This window comes from Gigantopelta aegis, chromosome 9 (genome assembly GCF_016097555.1).
Source record: "Gigantopelta aegis isolate Gae_Host chromosome 9, Gae_host_genome, whole genome shotgun sequence".
Taxonomy (NCBI): domain Eukaryota; kingdom Metazoa; phylum Mollusca; class Gastropoda; order Neomphalida; family Peltospiridae; genus Gigantopelta; species Gigantopelta aegis.
Window position 1 is genome coordinate 18,152,151 of NC_054707.1, and position 22,268 is coordinate 18,174,418.

General features: G+C 34.2%; 3 protein-coding genes across 3 annotated transcripts in view; 2 read left to right on the forward strand and 1 right to left on the reverse strand.

The window, feature by feature from the left end:
• Positions 1-9,244, forward strand: part of LOC121381822 (deleted in lung and esophageal cancer protein 1-like) — a 55,403-nt gene extending 46,159 nt beyond the window's left edge. The window contains exons 31-37 of the mRNA XM_041511183.1: positions 297-388; positions 1,656-1,734; positions 3,044-3,232; positions 5,233-5,388; positions 6,117-6,270; positions 6,911-7,034; positions 8,546-9,244. Coding sequence (XP_041367117.1) covers positions 297-388; positions 1,656-1,734; positions 3,044-3,232; positions 5,233-5,388; positions 6,117-6,270; positions 6,911-7,034; positions 8,546-8,669 — 918 coding nt within the window. The 3' untranslated portion in view covers positions 8,670-9,244. The remainder of the gene's footprint in view (positions 1-296; positions 389-1,655; positions 1,735-3,043; positions 3,233-5,232; positions 5,389-6,116; positions 6,271-6,910; positions 7,035-8,545) is intronic.
• A 1,949-nt stretch (positions 9,245-11,193) lies between these two features.
• Positions 11,194-17,036, reverse strand: LOC121382036 (rRNA N6-adenosine-methyltransferase METTL5-like). The gene is made up of 6 exons (XM_041511510.1): positions 16,954-17,036; positions 15,647-15,764; positions 14,079-14,193; positions 13,442-13,632; positions 12,750-12,832; positions 11,194-11,661 (listed from the first exon to the last, which is right to left on the reverse strand). The coding sequence occupies exons 2-6, from the start codon at positions 15,759-15,761 to the stop codon at positions 11,500-11,502; spliced, it is 666 nt and encodes a 221-aa protein (XP_041367444.1). The 5' UTR covers positions 15,762-15,764; positions 16,954-17,036; the 3' UTR covers positions 11,194-11,499.
• Positions 17,037-17,230: 194 nt separating this feature from the next.
• Positions 17,231-22,268, forward strand: part of LOC121381268 (116 kDa U5 small nuclear ribonucleoprotein component-like) — a 35,055-nt gene continuing 30,017 nt past the window's right edge. The window contains exons 1-3 of the mRNA XM_041510509.1: positions 17,231-17,265; positions 20,823-20,946; positions 21,599-21,715. Coding sequence (XP_041366443.1) covers positions 20,833-20,946; positions 21,599-21,715 — 231 coding nt within the window. The 5' untranslated portion in view covers positions 17,231-17,265; positions 20,823-20,832. The remainder of the gene's footprint in view (positions 17,266-20,822; positions 20,947-21,598; positions 21,716-22,268) is intronic.

Here is a 22,268-nt window from a genome sequence, read left to right on the forward strand (position 1 = left end):
TTCACTTATTAATAACATTAAAAAGGTTCCTTTGTCATATCCCACTACACAGGTAGCACCCCCAATACAAAATCCTGCCTACGCCACTGTGTGTGCCTACTAACTATAGACATAAGATAGGCAAGTAGGTAGATTAGTCATGATAAATGTAATTTAAGTAAATATTAAGTATCTTGAACAGTCATTATAAACTTAATATTAAATAACTTGAACAGCAAAGAGGTTTTTTTCTTTTAATAAATACATGTTATAAGTGACTGTACTATGATTATTTTATCGTCCCATATAATTATCAGGCAGCAGGAGTTCCCAGGAAAGTGTCACGGACAGAAGCTTTTGAAGTCCAGACGTTGAGACTGGAAATGACTTCACATCTCAAACCTGCACTGTAAGTACTGTTCGTAAGATCAAAGAGCTGTATAGTACAAATTAAATGTGAATTTATCTGTGCATGCTATAAATATTCTGTAACAATAACATTACAAATACTAAATACTGCATCTAAATCAGTAATGTGATAATTATATTGCCTCCGGCATTGTCTATTTTAACAGAAATAAATAAATAAATTAAATACATATGCTACAGATGTTTCAGCTATCAAGCCTTTTATTCTAAAATGTCTACACGTGTTAAAGTATAAAAAATAGAATAATTACAAAATTCCTGCCGATATACGATTTACTCTATTCTGATTGGACGACGTTTAATAAAAAACTGAATGTTATCCTTCAATAAACTTTAAAAAGTAATGTCATGTCAAATGGGATGTCATTATGTAAAACAGGTAATGGAAAGGACGTTAGAAACTGTGTTTTTTTGTATTTATTTGTAACTAAATAAGTTGTGTTATTTGTAATTATAAAAAAAAAATCATATTTGTTTGTGAATTTATTTAAGGATTGTCTGTTGTTTCTTTACGTTCATCGGGGTATGAACAAAAAAAATCATCTGCAAACTGTGTGAATCGGCGAAGCCGTTCTCACATAAGTTTGCGGATGATTTTTTTTTTTCATACCCAGATGAACGTAAATGAAATAACAGACAATACTTATAATTAAATTTGAATGATACATGCTAATAATAACACTAAAACGTCATACTTTATTTTGAATTATTTTTTATCCATAAACAATAATGCTCATTAAGACAACTTGCCCATATAAAATGATGTCATCACATATGACGTTCCCTGACGACGTAATTTTTACGTTCATCGAAAAATGAACAAACTCCTGTTGCTACGTCTGGACCAATCAGATGACATTACGTTGTAATGAATGTAACAGAAATTTAATTATTGATGTATAACAGTCACAAATTTAGTATAAGTAACATAATTTTATACAATTTGTGACCATTATACATTGCTATATTAACAGAAAATTACAAACAATTGTTATATAACATTTTGTGGAGGGCACCTCTAAAACTCTTCCATTTTAAGCTCGAAGTAGGATTTTAAACCTTGCCACTGTGACTTTTTTAAAAACAATATTTATTCAGTTCATGTGAACTGAACATGATGTTTCATGTTTATTGTGGCAAAGTTAGTTTTAAAAAATAAACAAATCACAGTTGCTTAAACCAATGTAACAATCCCAGTTGTATTTAGCTTGCAATGAATATTTTTTACTTTCTTTCTGTATGACCAGGTTAACCATAGAGCATGGGGATGAAGATGGAATGGTGTATCAGTCAGCCATGAGTGACCTACTGGACAGAAATAACTCTGTAGGTTTATACTTCAAGTTAATGAAGACTAATGACATTTCCAAAGATGCCAACCCTAGTTGGAGTGTCATAGCTAGGAATCCAGGCCTTCAAAAATAGAAATCCCACCGCCCAAAATAGGAATGTTATCAGTGATAGCTCAGCAGCATGTTTTTCGACATTTTGGTAAAGTCAGGTTCAAGGCCATACTCAATAGGCAAACATCAGGGCTGATCGGAAGACCAATTGCTAGACTGGTTTATTCTATAGGCCTATTGCCACGCTTGCTATGCTCGCTATTTGGAATCCATAAGTTTAAAGAACAAGGCAGGAAACCATTCTACTATTGTTGATGGTGAAGAGGGGAAAAAGTTCCATTTCTCCGGTGTTAACAACGTTTGTGCCTTTCAAAATACGATCTGACACCAAATACGCAAAATTACGATGTTCTTTCTAAAAATCGGAATTTCGAACAAGACAATCGTAATAGCGTAATCTATGCTTTAAATTCGTAGTGATTCTGCCAAATTCGTAATGGTTGGCATCTCTGCATTTCCTCCATTCCAATAACTGGCCTGAACATTCCTATAGCCAATGAAATGGGTTAAAATACTGTGTTTTCTGTTCCGGTCACGTGATAGTCATGTCTTTATTTCTCCTTCGCTTTTATATTCCACTACAGGTTAATAAAATATTGAGGCTAATCTACTATTATTACATAATACAAAATCTGCCATTTCCTTTCTGGCCCTCCTCCAATATATTTTGTAATGTAAATATCATTGCCACCTCTTAAATTACATAATGCTTTTGTCAACACAATATTATTGTGGGGGTTGGTATTTTTTATGTTTGTTTGGTAATAAATACTAGAAACAAAACATACAATAAACAAATTGGCCATGGTTAGCTGCATTTACTTTACGAATACAAAATAAGACAATACTTGACAACCATAATGTCCATATACATTATACGATTACTAAAAAACAAATATATGCTATAGCTACATGTAGGTGTGTGTGTCAAGGAGGGCAATTGCCTCCCCCTTCCCCCCCCACCAACAAATTATTGTTATAAAAATAGTTATTGATATTGATGTTTAAGTATGTACTCCCTGAAATGGCTCCAGATGGTATTTCAGAGCCTCTAGAATTCATCTGCCCCCCCCCCCCCCCCCCCCCCTACACAAATCCTAACTACGGCCCTGTGATGTCCTTGTACTTGCAAAATAGTTAAAAGAAATGCACATTTTTAATATGGAACATCTTCCAGGCTAACTTGCAATATGTACAATTTTTTATATCTATATATATTTTGTTTTATCCAGTTAATGCCGGAGTCATTAAGGGCGTGTTCCATGCTGTTATTGAACAACACGGAGACCCCAGTGACATTCAGGATGAAGGTGAACAAGCCATTTTGGATTGTAGAACTTGACCCGTCGACCAATGTGGCTGAATCAACACGGGCCCTGGAAACCAACATGCACACCCTGAAGCCTCAACACAACCTTCTAGTATGTTTATTTTTCTTCTGTTTTTAAATGCTCTAAATAAGAACACATTTTGTTACAGGTATTATTACCCTCATAGGTAGTTATTAAAATCAATGTTTTAAATAGTAAAGATCAGGGCCCATATTTTCGAAGCAATCGTAAAAACATTGTAGGCTATGACATCACTACAGCATGTGCCATACTGACATCATAGCTTACAATGATTTTATGATTTCATAGAGATAAGATTGATTCTAAAATATGGGCACTGGTTAGGGATTTTTCGAAGCTATCTTGGCGCTACGAAAACATAAAACCATAATAGATTCGAAAATATGGTCCCTGAATAATAAAAATATCCGTCTTAATTTTAATCAGTAAGTTTCCTGTCCCATTCAGTACCCCATGACTGGTATATCAAAGGCTGAGGTATGTGCTGTTCTGTCTGGAAGTGCATACATATGGAAGTGTATATATAAAAGATCCCTTGCTGCTAATGAGAAAATATAGTGTCCCAATAACCAATTGATTAACATCCAATAATTCATTATCAATAGTGATCCAGTGGTGTTATTAAACAAAACAAAATTTCTGTAAGAATTTGTCTTTTTAGCACTGAAATATTGAAGTTGTTTTGGTACGAAATTATTGTGGAGTTACGAAAACTAAATTTTAATCCACCAGTATACAGTACATTTCAAATGAAATGATTCTCTTCAAAAACAATCGGAAATTTACAAGTGCGATACAATGGGTTGAAAATGCAGTTTGATAGAACTGCTCATCTATTCCATACAACATCCTGGGAAGGAAAGAAATGTTTTATTTAATGACGCACTCAACACATTGTATTTACGGTTATATGGCTTCGGACATATGGTTAAGGACCAGACAGGTATTGAGAGAGGAAACCCGCTGTCACCACTTCGTGGGCCACTCTTTTTGATTAGCAGCAAGGGATATTTTATATGCACCATCCCACAGACGTTGTTACACCAGTTGTGGAGCACTAGCTGGAACGAGAAATAGGCCAATGGGTCCACCGATGGGGATTGATCCCAAACTGACCACGCATCAAGCGAACGCTTTACCACTGCACTACGTCCCACCCCCACATCCTGGGAATCTTCCATATATACTCTAAAAAAAAAGTAGGGGAACTGTAATAAGAATTTACAATTTCCAAAATTGTACGGTATATTAGCTGTGGGGAATGGTTATATGATAATAGTGAATTAACTGGACAAACATTACAACCGGTAGTTCAGTATTACAGTAGGTTTTATGACCACCAAAGATATTGAAGGACGATTGGGGTCAGAAGTGAAATTTAAAAGTTGACGTTTTTTTATCATCAGTAAATCGCAAATTCAAACAATAAAAATGACTAAAAACAAAACATTAACAACTGTATGATCAAAAGAATGAAAAAGATTGACAGAAATAATGTTCCGCAGTGATTAATTGACCTTCCTGGAAATTGTCAAAATCGAGAATAACTCCCCACGCACGTGTACGGGACAACTGTGTGATGCACATGCAAACTATGGAATGTTGTTCGGTGTGTTAATAAACAGACCTGAATGTTCTTTACTAAGATGTCTGTGGTCAAAACGTACGTCCGGTCTAATAGTTGATATTAACATTAATATTTCAGGTACCCCTACTTTTGTGAAGAGTATATAATCATGAGGCATGTTGAGGAGTGCAGTTTCTCACTAAACTGGTTTTTGCATGTAATGTTAAATGAATGCGACAGGATTGAATACAATGATATTCCTTGTAGAGTTAGTTAACCTTTAGTTTTAAATGAATTAGTGAACAGGCTGCAGAGGTTTGAAGCCATCTTAACGGTACGATATCATAAAACCATCATAGACTATTTAGTCACCATCACATAGCCTACAGCAGTTTTACAATATCATAGTGCTAAGATAGCTTCAAAAATATGTGGGCCCTGGGGTTTATTTACTCCAAGCTGTATATGCTGAGTAACCTTTCACAAAATAATTGTTCTTCAGGTGAAGGTTGCTTTGAAAATCACCAAGGAATTGCTGGCAATCTACAATGTTGTTGATGATAATGATGATGATGATGATGATACGGAACACCTCAATGACAGTAAGATGTACATTCATGACAAGCTGGAGATAGAGTTCAACAATTCAACTTCTCAGGTCAGTTTGACTTATTATTTAATTTATTGTTACTGTTTGAGTCTTCAGCTGACCCAGCTGCAATGGACACTTAGATTAGAAACTTTTAAGTCCACGTTTTAATAAAACCTAAGGCCAGATTTGAAAAAGTTTTATAGATATGGGGTCAGATGTCTCTTCTCTACCCAAACCTACGCCACTTGAATGTGTCAACAATTGATGTGTGGCAAGAAATACTTTTAACACTACTTGTTTAGTAAATTTTCAACAGAATAAAACATATAGAAAAAGCTAATGAAATTAGAGATTTCTCCGGTTATGATGCCAGACATCAAAGACCATCTTATAAAAAAAAATAGGTATCGTTAAACAAACATTCTTTTCTTTTCAACAGACAAATGACTATCCTGCTGTGCATAGTCCTTATATTATACCAAGGGATAATTTAATGAAGCTCAGAGGCCTAGCTTGGGATTTTCAGGTGGTACGCCGACTTTGGTACGCAGACCTTTTTGGCGATTGAATAAAACGCTATTAGCATAGAACATACACGCATTTACATCATATATTTTAATTAAAAAAACATATTTGTAATCTCAGGTGGTACGCAGCTGCGTACCTGCGTAAATGGAAGCTAGGCCCCTGAAGTTTGTCTTTCTTAAAGTTAAAGCATTATAAATACAAATTTAAATTTGATCCTAAATATTTTTTATTAAATGTTGTGGGTTTTTTTAAATTTCTTTTTACAGATTGTAAAACTGCAAGCTTCGATTGCAATCCCACAGTTTGAGCTGTCCAAACACTCTCTCAACTTCGGCACCTGCCTGGTCGGTCAGCAGAGAGAAATGGAATTCATCATTTCAAATCAGACCGCCTCGCACAGCTTCTGGACTGCGTCCATAGGTTTGTGCTTTTAAAGGAACTGACCTTAATAATTAGAAAGTGCAAAATATTTTCCACAGTTAAAGCTCTTTTTTTTTTAACCATTAAATTTCACATTACCCACAATTTCTTGAGCTACATTATTGATATGAGTTTATGCAGAGATTAATTAAGGTGGCACCTCAAACATGCTGAGCGGTTCAGTAAATTTTAGTTTAATTTTTACTAGCCAAATCCAAGGTCTTGTTTACTGTATAAAAAATTATTATTTTTGTTTTGTGACAAATTTATTAAGAATATATATACAACACAAAATAGTTTGAGTTAGGGAAATCAAGTTTTTTAACTTCATGTGAAACTGCTAGAAAATTGGATGATTTTGTTTCATACTGTGAGAAATGCACAGTTCCTTTCATGTCTATTGTAAAATCAAATAAATCAAATAAACCACAAAACTGAAATACATTCGACTACATACTAATGCATGGGTATATGTGTAAAATTGTATTTACTGACAGATGAAATAAAAACAGAAAGCACAAAACTAAAATAATTCGACGTACATACTAATGCATGAATATGTTTGTAAAATTGTATTTACTGACAGATGACATAAAAACAGAGAGCACAAACAAAGCACTAAAAACTGTTTTGTTTCCAGAGTCCCAGTCGGACACGTGTGCACCAGAAACGTTCACTGTTACCCCATCCAGCAGTCTCTTGGAGGCACGCATCACGCATGTCAGCAACAGCAAACTTCTCCTCAAAGTCCACTTCACAGCAAAGTAAGTTCATGTTGAATATAATAGCCTACATCTTGGTAATGCATAAACTTTGGTATCGAGTTACAATTTGAATGGGGAATTTTTTTTTTAACTCTTCATTCTTCTACTGGATCCATCTACTTTGCTGTCAACAGTCATTTCATAATTTACACATAACTGCTTGACATTAAGAGGAAGGATAGTGGGAATGCCTTTAATTATTTATATATGCATGCACTGAGACAATAAACTTATTTAATTAAATTGAATATATAATGAATTAGAAGTTATTTAAAGGAACATTCTTAAGTTTGCTGCAATTTTTAAGATGTTATCGACTAACAGATACTTTTTAACGATTGTAATTACATATCAAATATATTTTTCTGCATAACATTTTAGTGGCTGTATATTAAACATGTTTCTGATCGTTCTAATATTTGTACTAGGTTACATTTCATTTTATTTCCTAAAATATTATTTTTTCATACATAAGATATTGTTTGAAGACAAAATCCAGTTTGGGCTTCTTACAAATATTAAGACAACCAGAAACACATTGAATATACAGACACTGATATTCTAAACAATTAATCGTAAAAATATTTTATTATTCGGAAACATCTTACAATGCAGCAAACTCAGGAATGTCCCTTTAATGATTGTCTGTTATTTCTATTATGTTCACCGGGACACAATTGCCTTGGCCAAGTCTATCTTTCAGTTTTATCAAAGGCTTTAAGCTAACGCATGCACACGTAAAAATAACAATGGACTATTCCACTACTGCAGGGAAGTTTTGTGTTTTGTCAAAGGAGTTCTGTTGTCAGTATTGTTTTACGTGATTTTGTAACAAAGGACAAATTATATCTGAAATCCTGAAATGATGCAATAATGGTCCCAGGATTACTGCAATAAACACTTGAACACATTGCTATAAGCACTACATGAATCTTTGTTGCACAAGATGTCAACATTGTACATCGCCTGTTTTAGTAACTGCTTTTACTTTTTTCTTCTTTTAATATTAGTTTTTAATCAACATAGAATATTTAGTTTTTTCTCTCTGTGCAATTACAATTGTTTCTGGTAAAATATTAAAGGTTTGTGGAACATTTTCTGATGGAATTTTCTTGATTTTTTTGGTTTTCATATGCAATTAACCGATGTTTGTCTTTATAAAGCTATTCAAATATGCGACATAATTGGTATTGATTTAATGCTAAATGGTTCTGTGCAGCCGATATGCATTAAAGTGTACTTATAATGAAATTTGAAACATTAAGAGTGCACATTTTATTTTGAATTATTTATTTTGATTCAAACAATAATGCTCAGTAAGACAAATTACCATTATAAAATGATGTCATCATGTATGAGGTTCCCTGACAACGTAATTTTTTACATTCATCGAGAAATTAACAAACTCCTGTTGCTACGTCTGAACCAATGTGATGACATTATATTGTAATGAATGTAACACAAATTTAATTATTTGATTTTAAAGACTGTCATGTTGCTTTTCACTTCAGACATGCAGAGGAGTATGAAGCGGTGTTCTTATTTGTGGGTACTCTAGGAGAAGAGCCACAGAGGTTGATTATCAGAGGAACTGGCTCATATGATGGAAAATATATGGCAGTCATGGACATTTAAACCACATTCCATCAGTGATTACAAACAGAATCTTACAGAACACTGAATATATGTTCTTTTTTCAGTCATAGTCTCTATGGCGATTTAAGAAAGCAGACAATTTAAGTTGGTTATGATTGTTCCGTCCACATATGAATAACTATACCTTTTATTTTATTTGTCATCTGTGATGTCCGTTTCTATTGTTTAATGGATTGGTTGTTTAACATTTAAAATATATTTCATGGTTATAAATTACATAAATCGAAGTTTTAACATACAGCATAATAAATTATCAGATGAATATCTAAAAAAAATTTAGAATGTTAATAGTTCTCTTAATACAAAACTGTGTGGATTTTTGTTTACATTTGTTGACTTAAAAAGAAGGTAATATATATATATATCTTTTTGTGTATTTGTTTAATTATATGTACAGTATTTATTTTACATTGAATTAGCCATTTCTAATGGCAGGTTTATACATTTCACACTAGAAAAAGCTATTTTAATTGAGTATTTGTGATATATATCTATAAAATTGAAACATTTATTGAGTTCTAAATCAGTATTTAAAATAAAATTTTAAGATCTGCTGTTTGTCTTTTGTTTTCTTGCACAAATAGTTTACTGTTATTCTCTTAAACTCTCTTAAGCAACATTGTGTTGTCCTTGAAAATCGTTTTGCATTACAAGATCGCAAAGTTGTGAGAGCATTATATGAGAGTACTGCTAAAGCAATACATGTCCCCTAATGGGCCCCAACAATGTTTTTGTATCTCCTAAGTTCAAGGGCCATAACTCTGTCAAAACTGGGTAAATTGCCATGAAAGTCAAACTTGATTTGTAACGGTATATGATAAAGCTATACACACAATTTCAACTCAATATCTCAAGGCCTTCTGAAAACAAAAGTCCAGAAAACTTAATTTTCATATTTCCAAAGTTCAAGGGCCATACCTCCGTCAAAAATGACTAAATCACCATGAATGTCAAACTTGATTTGTAACCGTACATGATGAAACTATACACAAAGTATTGGCTCAATATCTCAAAGCATTCTAAAAACGCCATCCGGAAAACTATACGAGGGACAGACCGACAGACAAAAGGATGGAGATGAACCTATAGTCCCCTCCGGTTGGACAGGTAGGTGAATAATAAGATCCAGGAAACAAGTTATGATACATGATTGTACTATTACATCATAGTGGGCAGGATCTAGCTCAGTTGGTAGAACGCTCGCCTGAGGTGCTTGCATCATAGGATCGAATGATCTTGGTAGACCCATTCTTTGGTTTAGTTTTTTTCTGTCCTAACCATTGCCCCACAACTGGTATATCAAAGGCCATGGTATATGCTGTCCTATGTATATACAAGATCTCAATGTAGCAGACCTGTTTCCTGTCAGATTATTTGTAAAACAATTACTAAATGTTTGACGTCCAATAGCCAACAACCAATAAATCAATGTACTTTAGTGGTGTTATTAAACAAAACTATATTATTTGTGTGGGCGGAATGTACCCCAGTGGTAAGACACTCGATGCACGGTCTGTGTGTGATCGATCCCCGTCGGTGGGCCCATTTTTTCATTCCAGCCAGTGCACCACGACTGGTATATCAAAGGCTGTGGTATGTACTACTCTGTCTGTGGGATGGTGCATATAAAAGATCCCTTGCTGCTAATCAAAAAAAGAGTAGCCCATGAAGTGGCGACAGCGAGTTTCCTCTCTCAATATCTGTGTGGTCCTTAACCATATGTCTGATGCCATATAATCGTAAATAAAATGTGTTGAGTGCATCGTTAAATAAAACATTTCTTCCTTTATTATTTGTATTAATCCATAACATTTTATCATAATTTGACGCCCTAGTTGTTAACCATTACGCCGTTGTTTTTCGCTATTAAACCCATTTTTTCACAAATAAAATTGCACTTTACTTACCATTTATTATTTAGAATATACATTTCCATTCACCTGAAGTGTTTTTTGTAATCCTGGTAATCCTGGTGTTTGTAATACCACAAAATGCATTTTTCGTATTTCATAAAATGCCACGGGCCTCTGAGAAAAAAAACGTTGAGCAGACAAGGTCTACTCTATTTTTAGAGAGGATATTCCCATTTCAATGTCACAGATGTTGGTATACCACGTGACCATTATAATTTTGGTTCGGTTTGTTTTCTCGTGCACGGTTCGTGCAATCAACATCCGATTTGTTGTCGTTTGCTTGTTGTTCATTTGTGAGATTTTTCTTCACAGTTCGTGAACATTTTCAGTAACAATAAAGTTCAGACAAGTAAGTATCTCAATACAAAATGTTACAAACCATTAAAACCAATAATTTTGCTAAGTCTTACGATATCTGGAGAGGGGATACAACCAGGACAGAACAGTTGGAGCGACATCTACCGGTGACATCAGAATACTAACTTTCAAAATTATTTCAAGCAATTGGGACATGGGGATTCCCATGGTATTTATCGATATAAAACCTGCTTTTTCACTCCATTTGATAAAAACGTGATCTAAGTGTGTTACAGGTTTGTAGATTAACCAAATTATAATTTATTTTCGCTGGATGGAACTAGGGCGTGCAGCTTTAAGAAAGATAAATAACAATGGCTGAAATTTTAGCCAATGACAAAACAGCAAGCTCAAAATATATGGCTATTGATGACTTGTAGTCATGAATATGAGTCTGTCAAAATGTAATATGTAGTGATCCATGTTTCATTTTGTTGTCGAGAAAGTTCTTAAATTCCACCCTTGATTTTTTAGTCCTTTAATCCCTTGCCATAGTTTTTGTCTATGCAACCTTAAAATCCATGAAAATATGAGTCGTGTCAAGATGTTGCAGACTGGTTTTTGTGAGTAAACCTAATAAAATCAACTGCAATGTCCATGGTCTTCTTTTTGTGAGACTTCATTGTGTTGGCTAGATCAAACCTCAACTCGGCTACCACCTCTGTTTCGGCTCCCCAGTCGCCGGCTTGCTTTATTATATGCTGAAAAGAGAATGCATTTTACTTCAGTTTATAAGCCAACTATAAAACCAGTTTATCTTACACAAATTTGTAATTGTAAACTGGAACAAAAGTGCCTAATTAAGTTTCAAGGACTTTTTCAACATTTCACAGCCAGAAGTTTGAAAAAAAACCTGGCTCTTTAATTAAGGAATTTTCTGTAAGAAAAATATTTTTAAATCTATGTATGTTAGTGCCAAGAAAAACCTACTCTTTTAGCAATTTGTATTTTACAATGGACTATTTAACATGGAATTCAATGGCAAATACTACATGTGTAGTGAGACCTAACATTTCTGACCGATGCTCTACTGTTAAGATAAACTTCAATTTGATTTTGATTTGATTTTGAACTTATTTTCGTGCTTATATCCAATTAAGGTTCAAGCACGCTGTCCTGGGCACACACCTCAGCTATCTGGGCTGTCTGTCCAGGACAGTGGGTTAGTTGTTAGTTGGTTAGTCGTTAGTGAGAGAGAAGAGGGTGTAGTGGCCTTACACCTACCCATTGAGCCCTTAAGAACTCACTCTGGGTTGGAGCCGGTACCGGGCTGCGAACCCTGTACCTACCAGCCTGTAGTCCGATGGCTTAACCACTGCGCCACCGAGGCCGGATAAACTTTAATGTTTATTCTAGCAGATTAGACTAAGTCTTCACTACACTAAGGGGCAAGATGTAGCCCAGTGGTTAAGCACTCGCTCGATGCATGGTCAGTCTAGGATTGAACCCAAATTGGTGGCACATTGGTCTGTTTCTTGTTCCAGACTGGTATATCAAAGGCCACGGTATGTGCTATCCTGTCTGTGGGATGATGCATATACAAGATCCCTTGCTACTAATGAACTAAAGAAGCCGGTTTCCTCTCTTAGACTACATGTCAAAATGACCAAATTTTTGACATCCAATAGCCGATGATTAATAAATTAATGTGGTGTCATTAAACAAAACCAACTTTAACTGTACTACTCTTAAAAACCTTATGTATGATGAAGAATTGGCTTTATAATTTGAAATGTTTATGCTATGGGTAGTCTATTTGATAAGATATTATAGTAACAAGTGGATTTACCCTCCGTGTGGAAGTCTTGTGGAGAGAGTACACCGACGTGTGTGCCATAGCCAGAGCAGTCTTCAGGAAAATCATATCTATTCCTGAAATTAATAATAACAACAGAATAAACCCTTATGTTATGACTTGCAATAGGCTTGTAATATTAAATACAAATGTTTGCACTTAGCTTCTTGCTTGTAAGTTGTTTATAATTATCAACATTTCCTAATGTAATTTTAATGACATTTTCTCTTCTTTCTTCGAGTCTTAAAGTATATGGTGGAATTAGCCCTCTCCTCCCTAGCATGGTTTGAAATTGTTGATAACTGTAAACAGCCCCTTAGTGTTTCCCAAGCTGCATGTATTTTGGTGGTAAAACTGGATTTGTATCTTCATTATTAAGAACATATACTGTAACATCGATATTTTAAGTGTAAATCTGTCATCCTAGACAATGCATTTTTTTTGTTACAATGTAATTATTTAATAATTTTATCATTATTTAAAAAAAAAAATGTTTGTTTTTTCCTTTTTAAATCATATATTAGAAAAAAATATCTACATTTAAAACAATGGGAGAAATTTTATTTGTTGCTTGCATTTGCACATTTACAATAGTCATTTAAACCATGTGGCCAAGATTTTGTGATACTCCTTAACATTATAAATAAACACGGAAAGCATAGATCATTTGTTTGTTAAATGTTTACCTTGTGTATTCTTTGTTCCAAATGGAGGGTTCATTATTACAGTGTCAAAGGCTTTTTGTAAATGACTTCCCTCACAAAGTAATGATGTCACATCTTGTTGTAGGAGGTCAATGTTCGTAATTTCAAACTGAGACAGATTCTCTTGACATCTTGAGATTGCGGCTGAATCAATGTCCACACCAAGAACAAAACTTTAAACATAAATAAATAAATAAATTTGACATGCAGGATTGACGCTGGACACCAAAATTATTAGCAATTTGGTGAACTTGAGTCAAAAAATTTGTAGCCAAATCCAAAAAAGTCAAAATTACCTTAGATCTAAAAATGGAATGTAATTTTTGAATGAGTTTTTTTTGCAAATAAATGGACAAAAAATAACCAAAGTTTTAAAAACAAATGTCTTTAAAAAAATACATTTTTAATTTTGTAAGGAGGCATTGAGATGAACATTCATAGATGAAACTATAAACCAAGTTTCATTGATCTCGGACTTGTAGTTTGTGAAATATGGACTTAAACATGAACATTAAGGCAAGTCCGTAAAACATAAACTAGTATTTACATATGTCAAATGTTAGGAGTTAAGTTACCAAACAATTGGTTCAGGTAAATATAATGTAAAATAATATCTTACCCACATCCAAGCATGGAACAACCAATACTGAGAACGCCACAACCAACCCCAAGATCGGCAATGCACTTGTCCTGTATATCATCATATTTCATATGGATGTCGTGCAGTATTTGGGCTGAAAGTGAAAACATATACCCGATTGGGTTTTTTTTTTATCATCAATATCATTGTTTGATATTATTTTTTAAAATGAAGTTTGCACATTATCCTAAATCCTAAAAATAATCCTTAAAAAAAAGTTATCTATTTTATTTGGATAAGGTAAGGAACAATATTTATAAAATCTTAAGTAACAAGGCTACAAATTTTTTAAAGTTATCTTAGCTCAACTATATTGATGGTTTTATGATACCATAGCACTTTTACACTGGTGTAGGAAGTGTTTAGTGGGGGATGTGTGTTTCTTGATCCAGTAGCAGCAGCAATGGTTTATATATATATCTGCATGTGTGTGTGTGTGTGTGTGCTATCCACTTTTTGGCACCTTCCCACGCCACTGTTAGCTTAGAAAATATGAGCCCAGCACTTGTCCTGTCCACTGCAAAATTAGCCAGTTGCTAATTTTTATACAATGTAACTGCAACATTATTGGTTAATAAAATGTTCCTTAAATTGACCACACTTGATCAAAGTTTCAAGAAAACTCTAAATATATGAAAATCAGCTAAACCTGTACCAGTGTGAACACTGGTAATCAGAAAGTGGAAACCGATTATTCAGTATGTCATTGTTAATTATATTTACCCAGTATGTTATGGTGAGTTACAACTTGTCTATAATCAAATGTCCAAAAATCAGTCTAGAAAGAAATGTTTTATTTAATGACGCACTCAACACATTTTATTTACGGTTAGATGGTGTCAGACACATGGTTAAGGACCACACAGATATTGAGAGGAAACCTGCCGTCGCCACTTCATGGGCTACTCTTTTCAATTAGCAGCAAGGGATCTTTTATATGCACTATCCCACAGACAGGATAACACATACCACGGCCTTTGATATACCAGTCATGGTGCACTGGCTTGAGCGAGAATTAGCCCAATAGGCCCACCGACGGGGATCGATCCCAGACCGACCAGCCATTCGATGTCAAATATTTAGTATTTGTGACCTACATTTTTGCATTAAAAGCCAGAGATCTTTTATATATGCACCTTTCCACAGACAGGACAGCACATACTATGATATCTGATATACCAGTCATAGGGTACTGGTTGGGGCAGGAAAAAAACAATGCATCTACAGAGTAAGATCAATCCTATAATTTGAGTATCTCAGATGAGTGCTCTAGTAACTAGGCTAAAACCTGTCCCTGAAAAACAGCTTATACAGATGCAAAACTATAATCCGTCCCACAGGGAAAGCCTTTTTTCATACTATGGAATTTACTACAAGTTATTCATGTCCAAGCCGATTGATTTGTAAACTGCACACAAAAATAGTATATTTTTGTTATTTCCAAAACACTTTTGTGTTTCTCCTTACGTCAAACCAAACTGAAATTATTGACTAAAAACATGGTTATAGAATGGAGGGACGGACTATAGACTAGTTCCTCGCCTCACCTGCAATGTGTGGAGTTGTTGGGTACTGTTCCAGCTGGAACTTGGGTTTATCAAATACATCTACTTCTTGAAGGTAACCCTCCAGTGTCTTCAGGCGCATTTGTCTCCTGGACATTTTCTGTAAAACACAAAAACTAAACCATTATGGTCATTAAGCAAATTAATGACTCGTTGCAAAAAAAAACCCACCTACACATTAGATAATTAAATGTAGTTTAATCTTTTCACGTCTATGCTGGAATGACATCATTGATAGAGCTTTTTTGTGATGTCACACTAATAGCTGCATGCAGTGTAATGTCATGCACACAACATAATTAAATTTTATGCCATCATGCTATGAAAGGTAACTGAATTTTTTTTATGGTAAACCCACATTGAGTTTTTACATCATAGTTATCAAGTGATTGTACATCCTAAAAATAGCATTCATATTGCTTTATTTTTTACAATTTGTATTCTGACATTCTATTGAAATGCAAACAAAAGTAATGATGGTGTTTAATAATAATTCATAATTTAATAATATGTAAAACGATTGAAGTTATCAAAATATGCATTAATCTATCTTGAAATGTTTGAATCTGTCTTGATATGTTTGAATCTGTCTCGATATTTTATATAAAGTGTCCAAATGCAGTTTGGAATAGCCTATACCCTTTCTATTGCAGCTGTCAGATTTATGAGTTGGGAAACTGGGGCCTAATTTACAAAGGTCTCTTAGGCTCTGCTAGACAACAAAGCATCCTCTTTGCAAGTCTTTTAGCATTGCACTGCAAGATCGCAAAATTGCGAGAGTTTATTGAATTAGGCCCCAGGTCTTAGTCTAGCCCAAGTACTCGGACTGTAAGAGCAAGAGAGACATTTGGACAGTCATAATGCTCTCTTCACATGAAGGAGCTAACTGTCTAAAAAAAAATCCGTCTTGCATTCTTTTGGTCAGAGTACTCGGGCTACATAAGTCAGCTTGCCAGATTTTGTGGATTTAATGACATAAGATAAGATACGGTACACATAGTAGGTGCAACTCTATGACACAAAACACCCAGTCCCCCCCCCCCCTTCATTCATTCCATATATAAGCCCCATAAAAAATCCCTCTTTACATTGATGGGGGGTGGGGGTATGGGTAGATATCTTTCCCAATCTTAGCCTTGTAACTGTGGTGCTCTTCTAGTTGAAGAACTTACAACCAACAAAGCAATCTGCTTATTTGAAACGTACGTAACTAAATGAAAGATTCTATATTATCATTATCATTTGTTACTGCCTAAATATTTAATAAACGATATCCGAATGAAACGTGCAAATTTCACGCTGTGGCTTTTATCCTCTTCGTTTTAACTTTTTATTTCTGCATGTCAATATTGGGCGCAGACATCTTGGAAATACATCAAGTTTGAACTAATCGATAATTTGTAATTGATTATACAATTAACATTACCTCATTTCTTCATTAACTGGAATAATATATTGGTAACAAATTTAATTTTATTCTTGTCTGTAAATAAGAGACAATATTATTTCATTAAAATTTTTAATAAAAATTAGGTAAATAATATAAAGCTTTATCGTTTGGTTAACATTCGACAGCTATACGACACACGCTTGCGGTCTTTGTGAGTTTCTTTTTGGCTTTTAAAAATACGTTTTATTAAATGGAAGTATAATTTATACTTTTCATTGCAATAGTTGGGTAAGCTACAATTGCATTGACACCACTGCTATACACTGAGGCTGTTAGAGGGCTGTTTAACCCCCAAAATCGAAATCATTATACCTTTTTAACATATCTTCGTAGGCATCTTATTTCTGTTGTAGCTTCTATAATTTGTTTTGGTTTATTTATTAGCTTGCATGTATATTCCTGACAATTCTATTGTCAAATACGATGTCTCTCATAAAATAGTTACATAATTTAAACTATCGGTGATAAACCATCAAACCAGCTTTGGCATCATTAGCCTTAGTACTCTGTCATTTCGAGAAAAACTCTTACTGTCTTAGACTACAGACTAGTATTGTCTGTGGTCCTGTTTCGGGGAGGGCCCTGTTTCGGTGGTTTCATCGTTTGTGCTCAACAGTATGTACATTTGAAGATTTCTGATGTCGTTGACTTTTGTATGGGGGAAAGTAGTTCATCAAGATTAACTTTGTCTACAAGTGCAAGCACTGTAGTATAGACCAAAGTTAATCCTGGGGATGAACAATGCCATTAGCAGAGCTCCGAGCAGTTTTTCTCGGAACGGAATTCAGTCCGAATTGCGGTCAAACTAAAAGAAAAACGACTGTAAAGGAAAAACGACCGACTGTATGACTTGTGTTTAAAACGTGCGGTGCATTATGGGAGGAAAATTAAACTCGGAACAATGAAACGAGAAATGACTTCACCGATCCTTTTCCACATACAAGATTGTTCCAAGTTTTTTTTCCTTCCATAATGCACTGCGCGTTTTAAACACAAGTCATACAGTCGGTCGTTTTTCCTTTAATTCAAAGTGAAGATCGTTTCAAAGTAAGTATTTCTTAGTGTCCATATGCTCGAAATAGATCACAGTACACGATTTGGGTGGAAAAACGTGATGACAGTTGTTTTTCTTTTAGTTTGACTGCAATTCGGATTGAATTCCGTCCCGAGCAACACTGCTCGGAACTCTGCTAATGGCGTTGTTCGTCCCCAGGATTAACTTTGGTAGTGCTTGCACTTGTAGACAAAGTTAATCTTGATGAACTAGTAGGAAAGTAAACAAATGTCTATCACATTCACAGAAATGTTTGTAAAAATAAGGTTAAAATGAGCAAAAAAGCAAGATCGAACTTTACCCAGTCATAAGCATGGCACATTTCTTAATACCCTTTTTCTATGATTTCCGAAGACTGTTATTTGAAAGAAAACATATTTTTAAAACTCTTTTTTTTCTGTTCTCAACTGTACTGCTATTTTGTTATTAAAGTCACATGATTGTCACGGCGTCTGCTGGCAAAACTCTCTTTACAGATACTTGCCAAAAATATATGGTCCTTATATGTTTTAACATAAACATATTTCTGGATATCTGTTTGTATATTTATTAAAATTCAGAATGCAGCTTATATTTTTTAACCAAACAATTTTACCATTATAACTATTCATTTGTTCAACTATTAACACAATTGCAAGACATCAGAATTGTTATATTCGTGTTCCTAAAATGTTGTCTGTGAACATTGGTTCTCGAGGACTCCATTTTGTAATTTGTCTTAAAATATTTAAATTATTTTTTATAAATTATTGTAAGTGCATGTTTTGTTGAACAACATACATGTTTTGATAAAACACTGAAATGTTTTGTGTTGGAAAGTTTTGGCTGTAAGCTATACCACTAAATGTTTCACTCACCAAAACAGGTGACGTAGTTAACAATATTTACTGCTGATGCATGCAATAGTTTTTGACGCAAGTGCAGTGATCTTTGCTACATAGCGGCCAGTTTAGTGTTCATTTGAAGATTAGAAATACTAATAAAAAGGTAGCTATTTGAATAACGACTGTCTGTGTATAAATATTGATATGATTTAGAATCAAATGTTTATGCTCACCGAAACTGGTCCACCCATGATATACTGTATAGTGAAAACACAGAATTGCTGCCTACCACACAGAAATAATGTTATGTTTTATGCTAAACGTTGATCATTTTTGAGTTTGCCGATAACAAGGTATTTAGCGTCATAGGATTATTGTGATATTAGAGCGGGAATCTTTGCCTACTGTGTGGTATAGGCAGCAATTCTGTGTTTTTACTATAGAGTTATCTCTGACAGCAGAGAGCGATCATAACATCAGAATGTCTGTATAATCTCAAACAGCAGAGTACCCGGGCTATCGTAACATAAGATGTTTTGCCACCCCGAGTACTCTGCTGTTCAAGAGCTGGTTGAAAATGTGCAATGTTCTGTCTTGCATGTGGAGAGATGCATATTATAATATTGGCATATTCAAAATGCTACGTGTGAATTTCAAAGAAGTTGTTTTGGTAAATGTGCAAGTTATGCAGTTAATAAGTCACACATGCATCATGTATTATGTCATACCTACATATAATAAACTTTGAATAAAGTGACAGACCCTAGTTTTTAAGCACTACAATATATTTTTTACCATTGGAGCCTTTTTTGATAATTGAAATTAGACATGAAGATTTGTTTGTTTAGATTATTCATTTCTGTACATCTGAAGTGAGTCCGAAGGGATGTAGCAAGTGTGGTTCTGATGTAACGTGCCCTGTGCACTAATCTGAAGTATTTCTGGGACCATCCTGGTTTTTCAAATGTCACATAATACATTCTCCATATTTTTAATTTTAGATTTTAGAAGTAACACTAGAACAGTTATGGAGATGAGCTCTAATTGTTTTTAAGGGTATTTCCCTGTTTCAGTATGACTCTTATTTAACTCAATATATTATAACTTTATCTAAATGTTTTACAGTCATGGATTATAGGTTTAAAACCAACCTTAGTGTCCTTTATCTTTTTGGACACCTATTAGCCGATGTGTATTTTTGTGCTGGGATGTTGTCATTCAGTCTTTCATTTATTCATTCATTCATTCATTCATTCATCATTCATTCCCGTTGATGGGCCCATTGGGCTATTTCTCACTCCAGCCAGTGCACCACGACTGGTATATCAAAAGCCGTGGTATGTGTTATCCTGTCTGTGGGATGGTGCATATAAAAGATCCCTTGCTGCTAATAAAAAAGTGTAGCCCATGAAATGGCAACAACGTGTTTTCTCTCAATATATGTGTGGTCCTTAACCATATGTCCGACGCCATATAAACGTAAATACAATGTGTTGAGTGCGTCATTAAATAAAACATTTCCTTTATTCATTCATTCATTCATTCATTCATTCATTCATTCATTCATTCATTCATTCATTCATTCATTCATTCATGGGTTAACACTAGGGTCTGCAATTTTAAGCTATACTAAATACATAATGATGTAGTAATAAAACAAACATGTTTTTATTTTCTTTCACTAAAAATTCATAACATTTTACTAATAATAATTATATTATTATGCATTTCATGACACTAGTGAAATCAGCACTGCTGCTGTTTCAAGTGGGTTTTTGGGGTTTTTTTAATGAATATATATAACTTTTTAAAATACTTTTTTATTTTCAGTTGAAGAACAATGGATGCTGATTTGTATGATGAGTTTGGTAATTACGTTGGCCCTGAACTTGACAGTGATGATGATGACGCTGATGATACAAATGACGATGAGGCAGATTTAGTGGACAAAGATGTATGCGTTTGATCTTGTTAATAAATAATTAAATACATCATATCACAGCAATATAATAATGTATAATACATGTAATACTAATACAGCTTGCAAATTGTTATTTAAATATATAAACTTTGTATTAAGAGTTTGCTTAGTCTCATTAAGGGCTTAGGAACCATAGACCATGCCTAGTGTTTATTTTTTCTGGTAATGTTTTTTTTTCTCTTCTAAATTTAAGTTGATTATGCAAGCAACGTATATGTATTCAGTGTAACAGGAGGCGTAATTTGGGTTGACAAATAGGTTAGTAGGAAATCCCTTTAAGAATCATTCTCGTCACAGTTACAACTTTTAAAATGTATTTATAGTCACTTACATTTCATAGTTTTAAGTATGTTTTGATTGATTAATTGACTAGGGCTAGCTCTGGGTGAGCAAAACAAATCGCTAAATTGTTTATTAAACTTTAAAAATTGCAGAAATCAACAGTTATTTTCTGAAAAATGTCAGTTATTAATATTACATAAATTATTTCACCAAATGAAAATAAAATTTGCCAATTGCTTTCAAAATTTGCAATTGGTGAATTTGGTGAGTGCCAGAGCTAGTCCTGGTACCTTACATGTTATTAAATTAAGTGCATGTAATTATTGTAATATTTTCTGTTTAGGAGGACGAGGATATGGATCAGGATGATGCTGATGAGCAGCCGGAGATGTCCGTTGTCCTGCATGAAGACAAGAAGTATTATCCAACAGCAGAGGAGGTCTACGGACCAGACGTTGAGGTAGCATTTGATAAACATTGTAATCGGGAGTACATACAGACAGAATCTTTCTAAGGAGTGGGTGTTCCTTTAAAAGGGTCACCCATATATGTTATTCCAGAGTACATTAACAGTCATTATATAATAGCAGCAGGGCTCGAACTTACGAATTTGTCTCCCACAGCAATTTTTAAAAGAAATGCCATGGGTGAAATGTCCCACTGACAGCAATTTTTAAAAGAAATGCCATGGGTGAAACATCCCACTGATGGCTATTGTGAGGCTGCCTATGGCAATTTTGTAAAAAGTGACAAATAAACATGACTGAAAGGCTATTTTGATGTATGTAGACATATTTCAAATGTGCAAGTGTTAAATATTGGTAAACAATATATTTTTGCGTTGTTGAGGAGTTTTTCCGAAGGCAGAAAAGTGCCATCAGTGATGGTCTCTACCTACAGCAATTTATATCTCAACGAAGTTGCCGTTGTTAAGTTGAAGCCCTGTAGCAGTATTCAACTGAAACACCCAGCTGACCAATATCACAATTACATCTCTTCCATTGAAAGGAAAG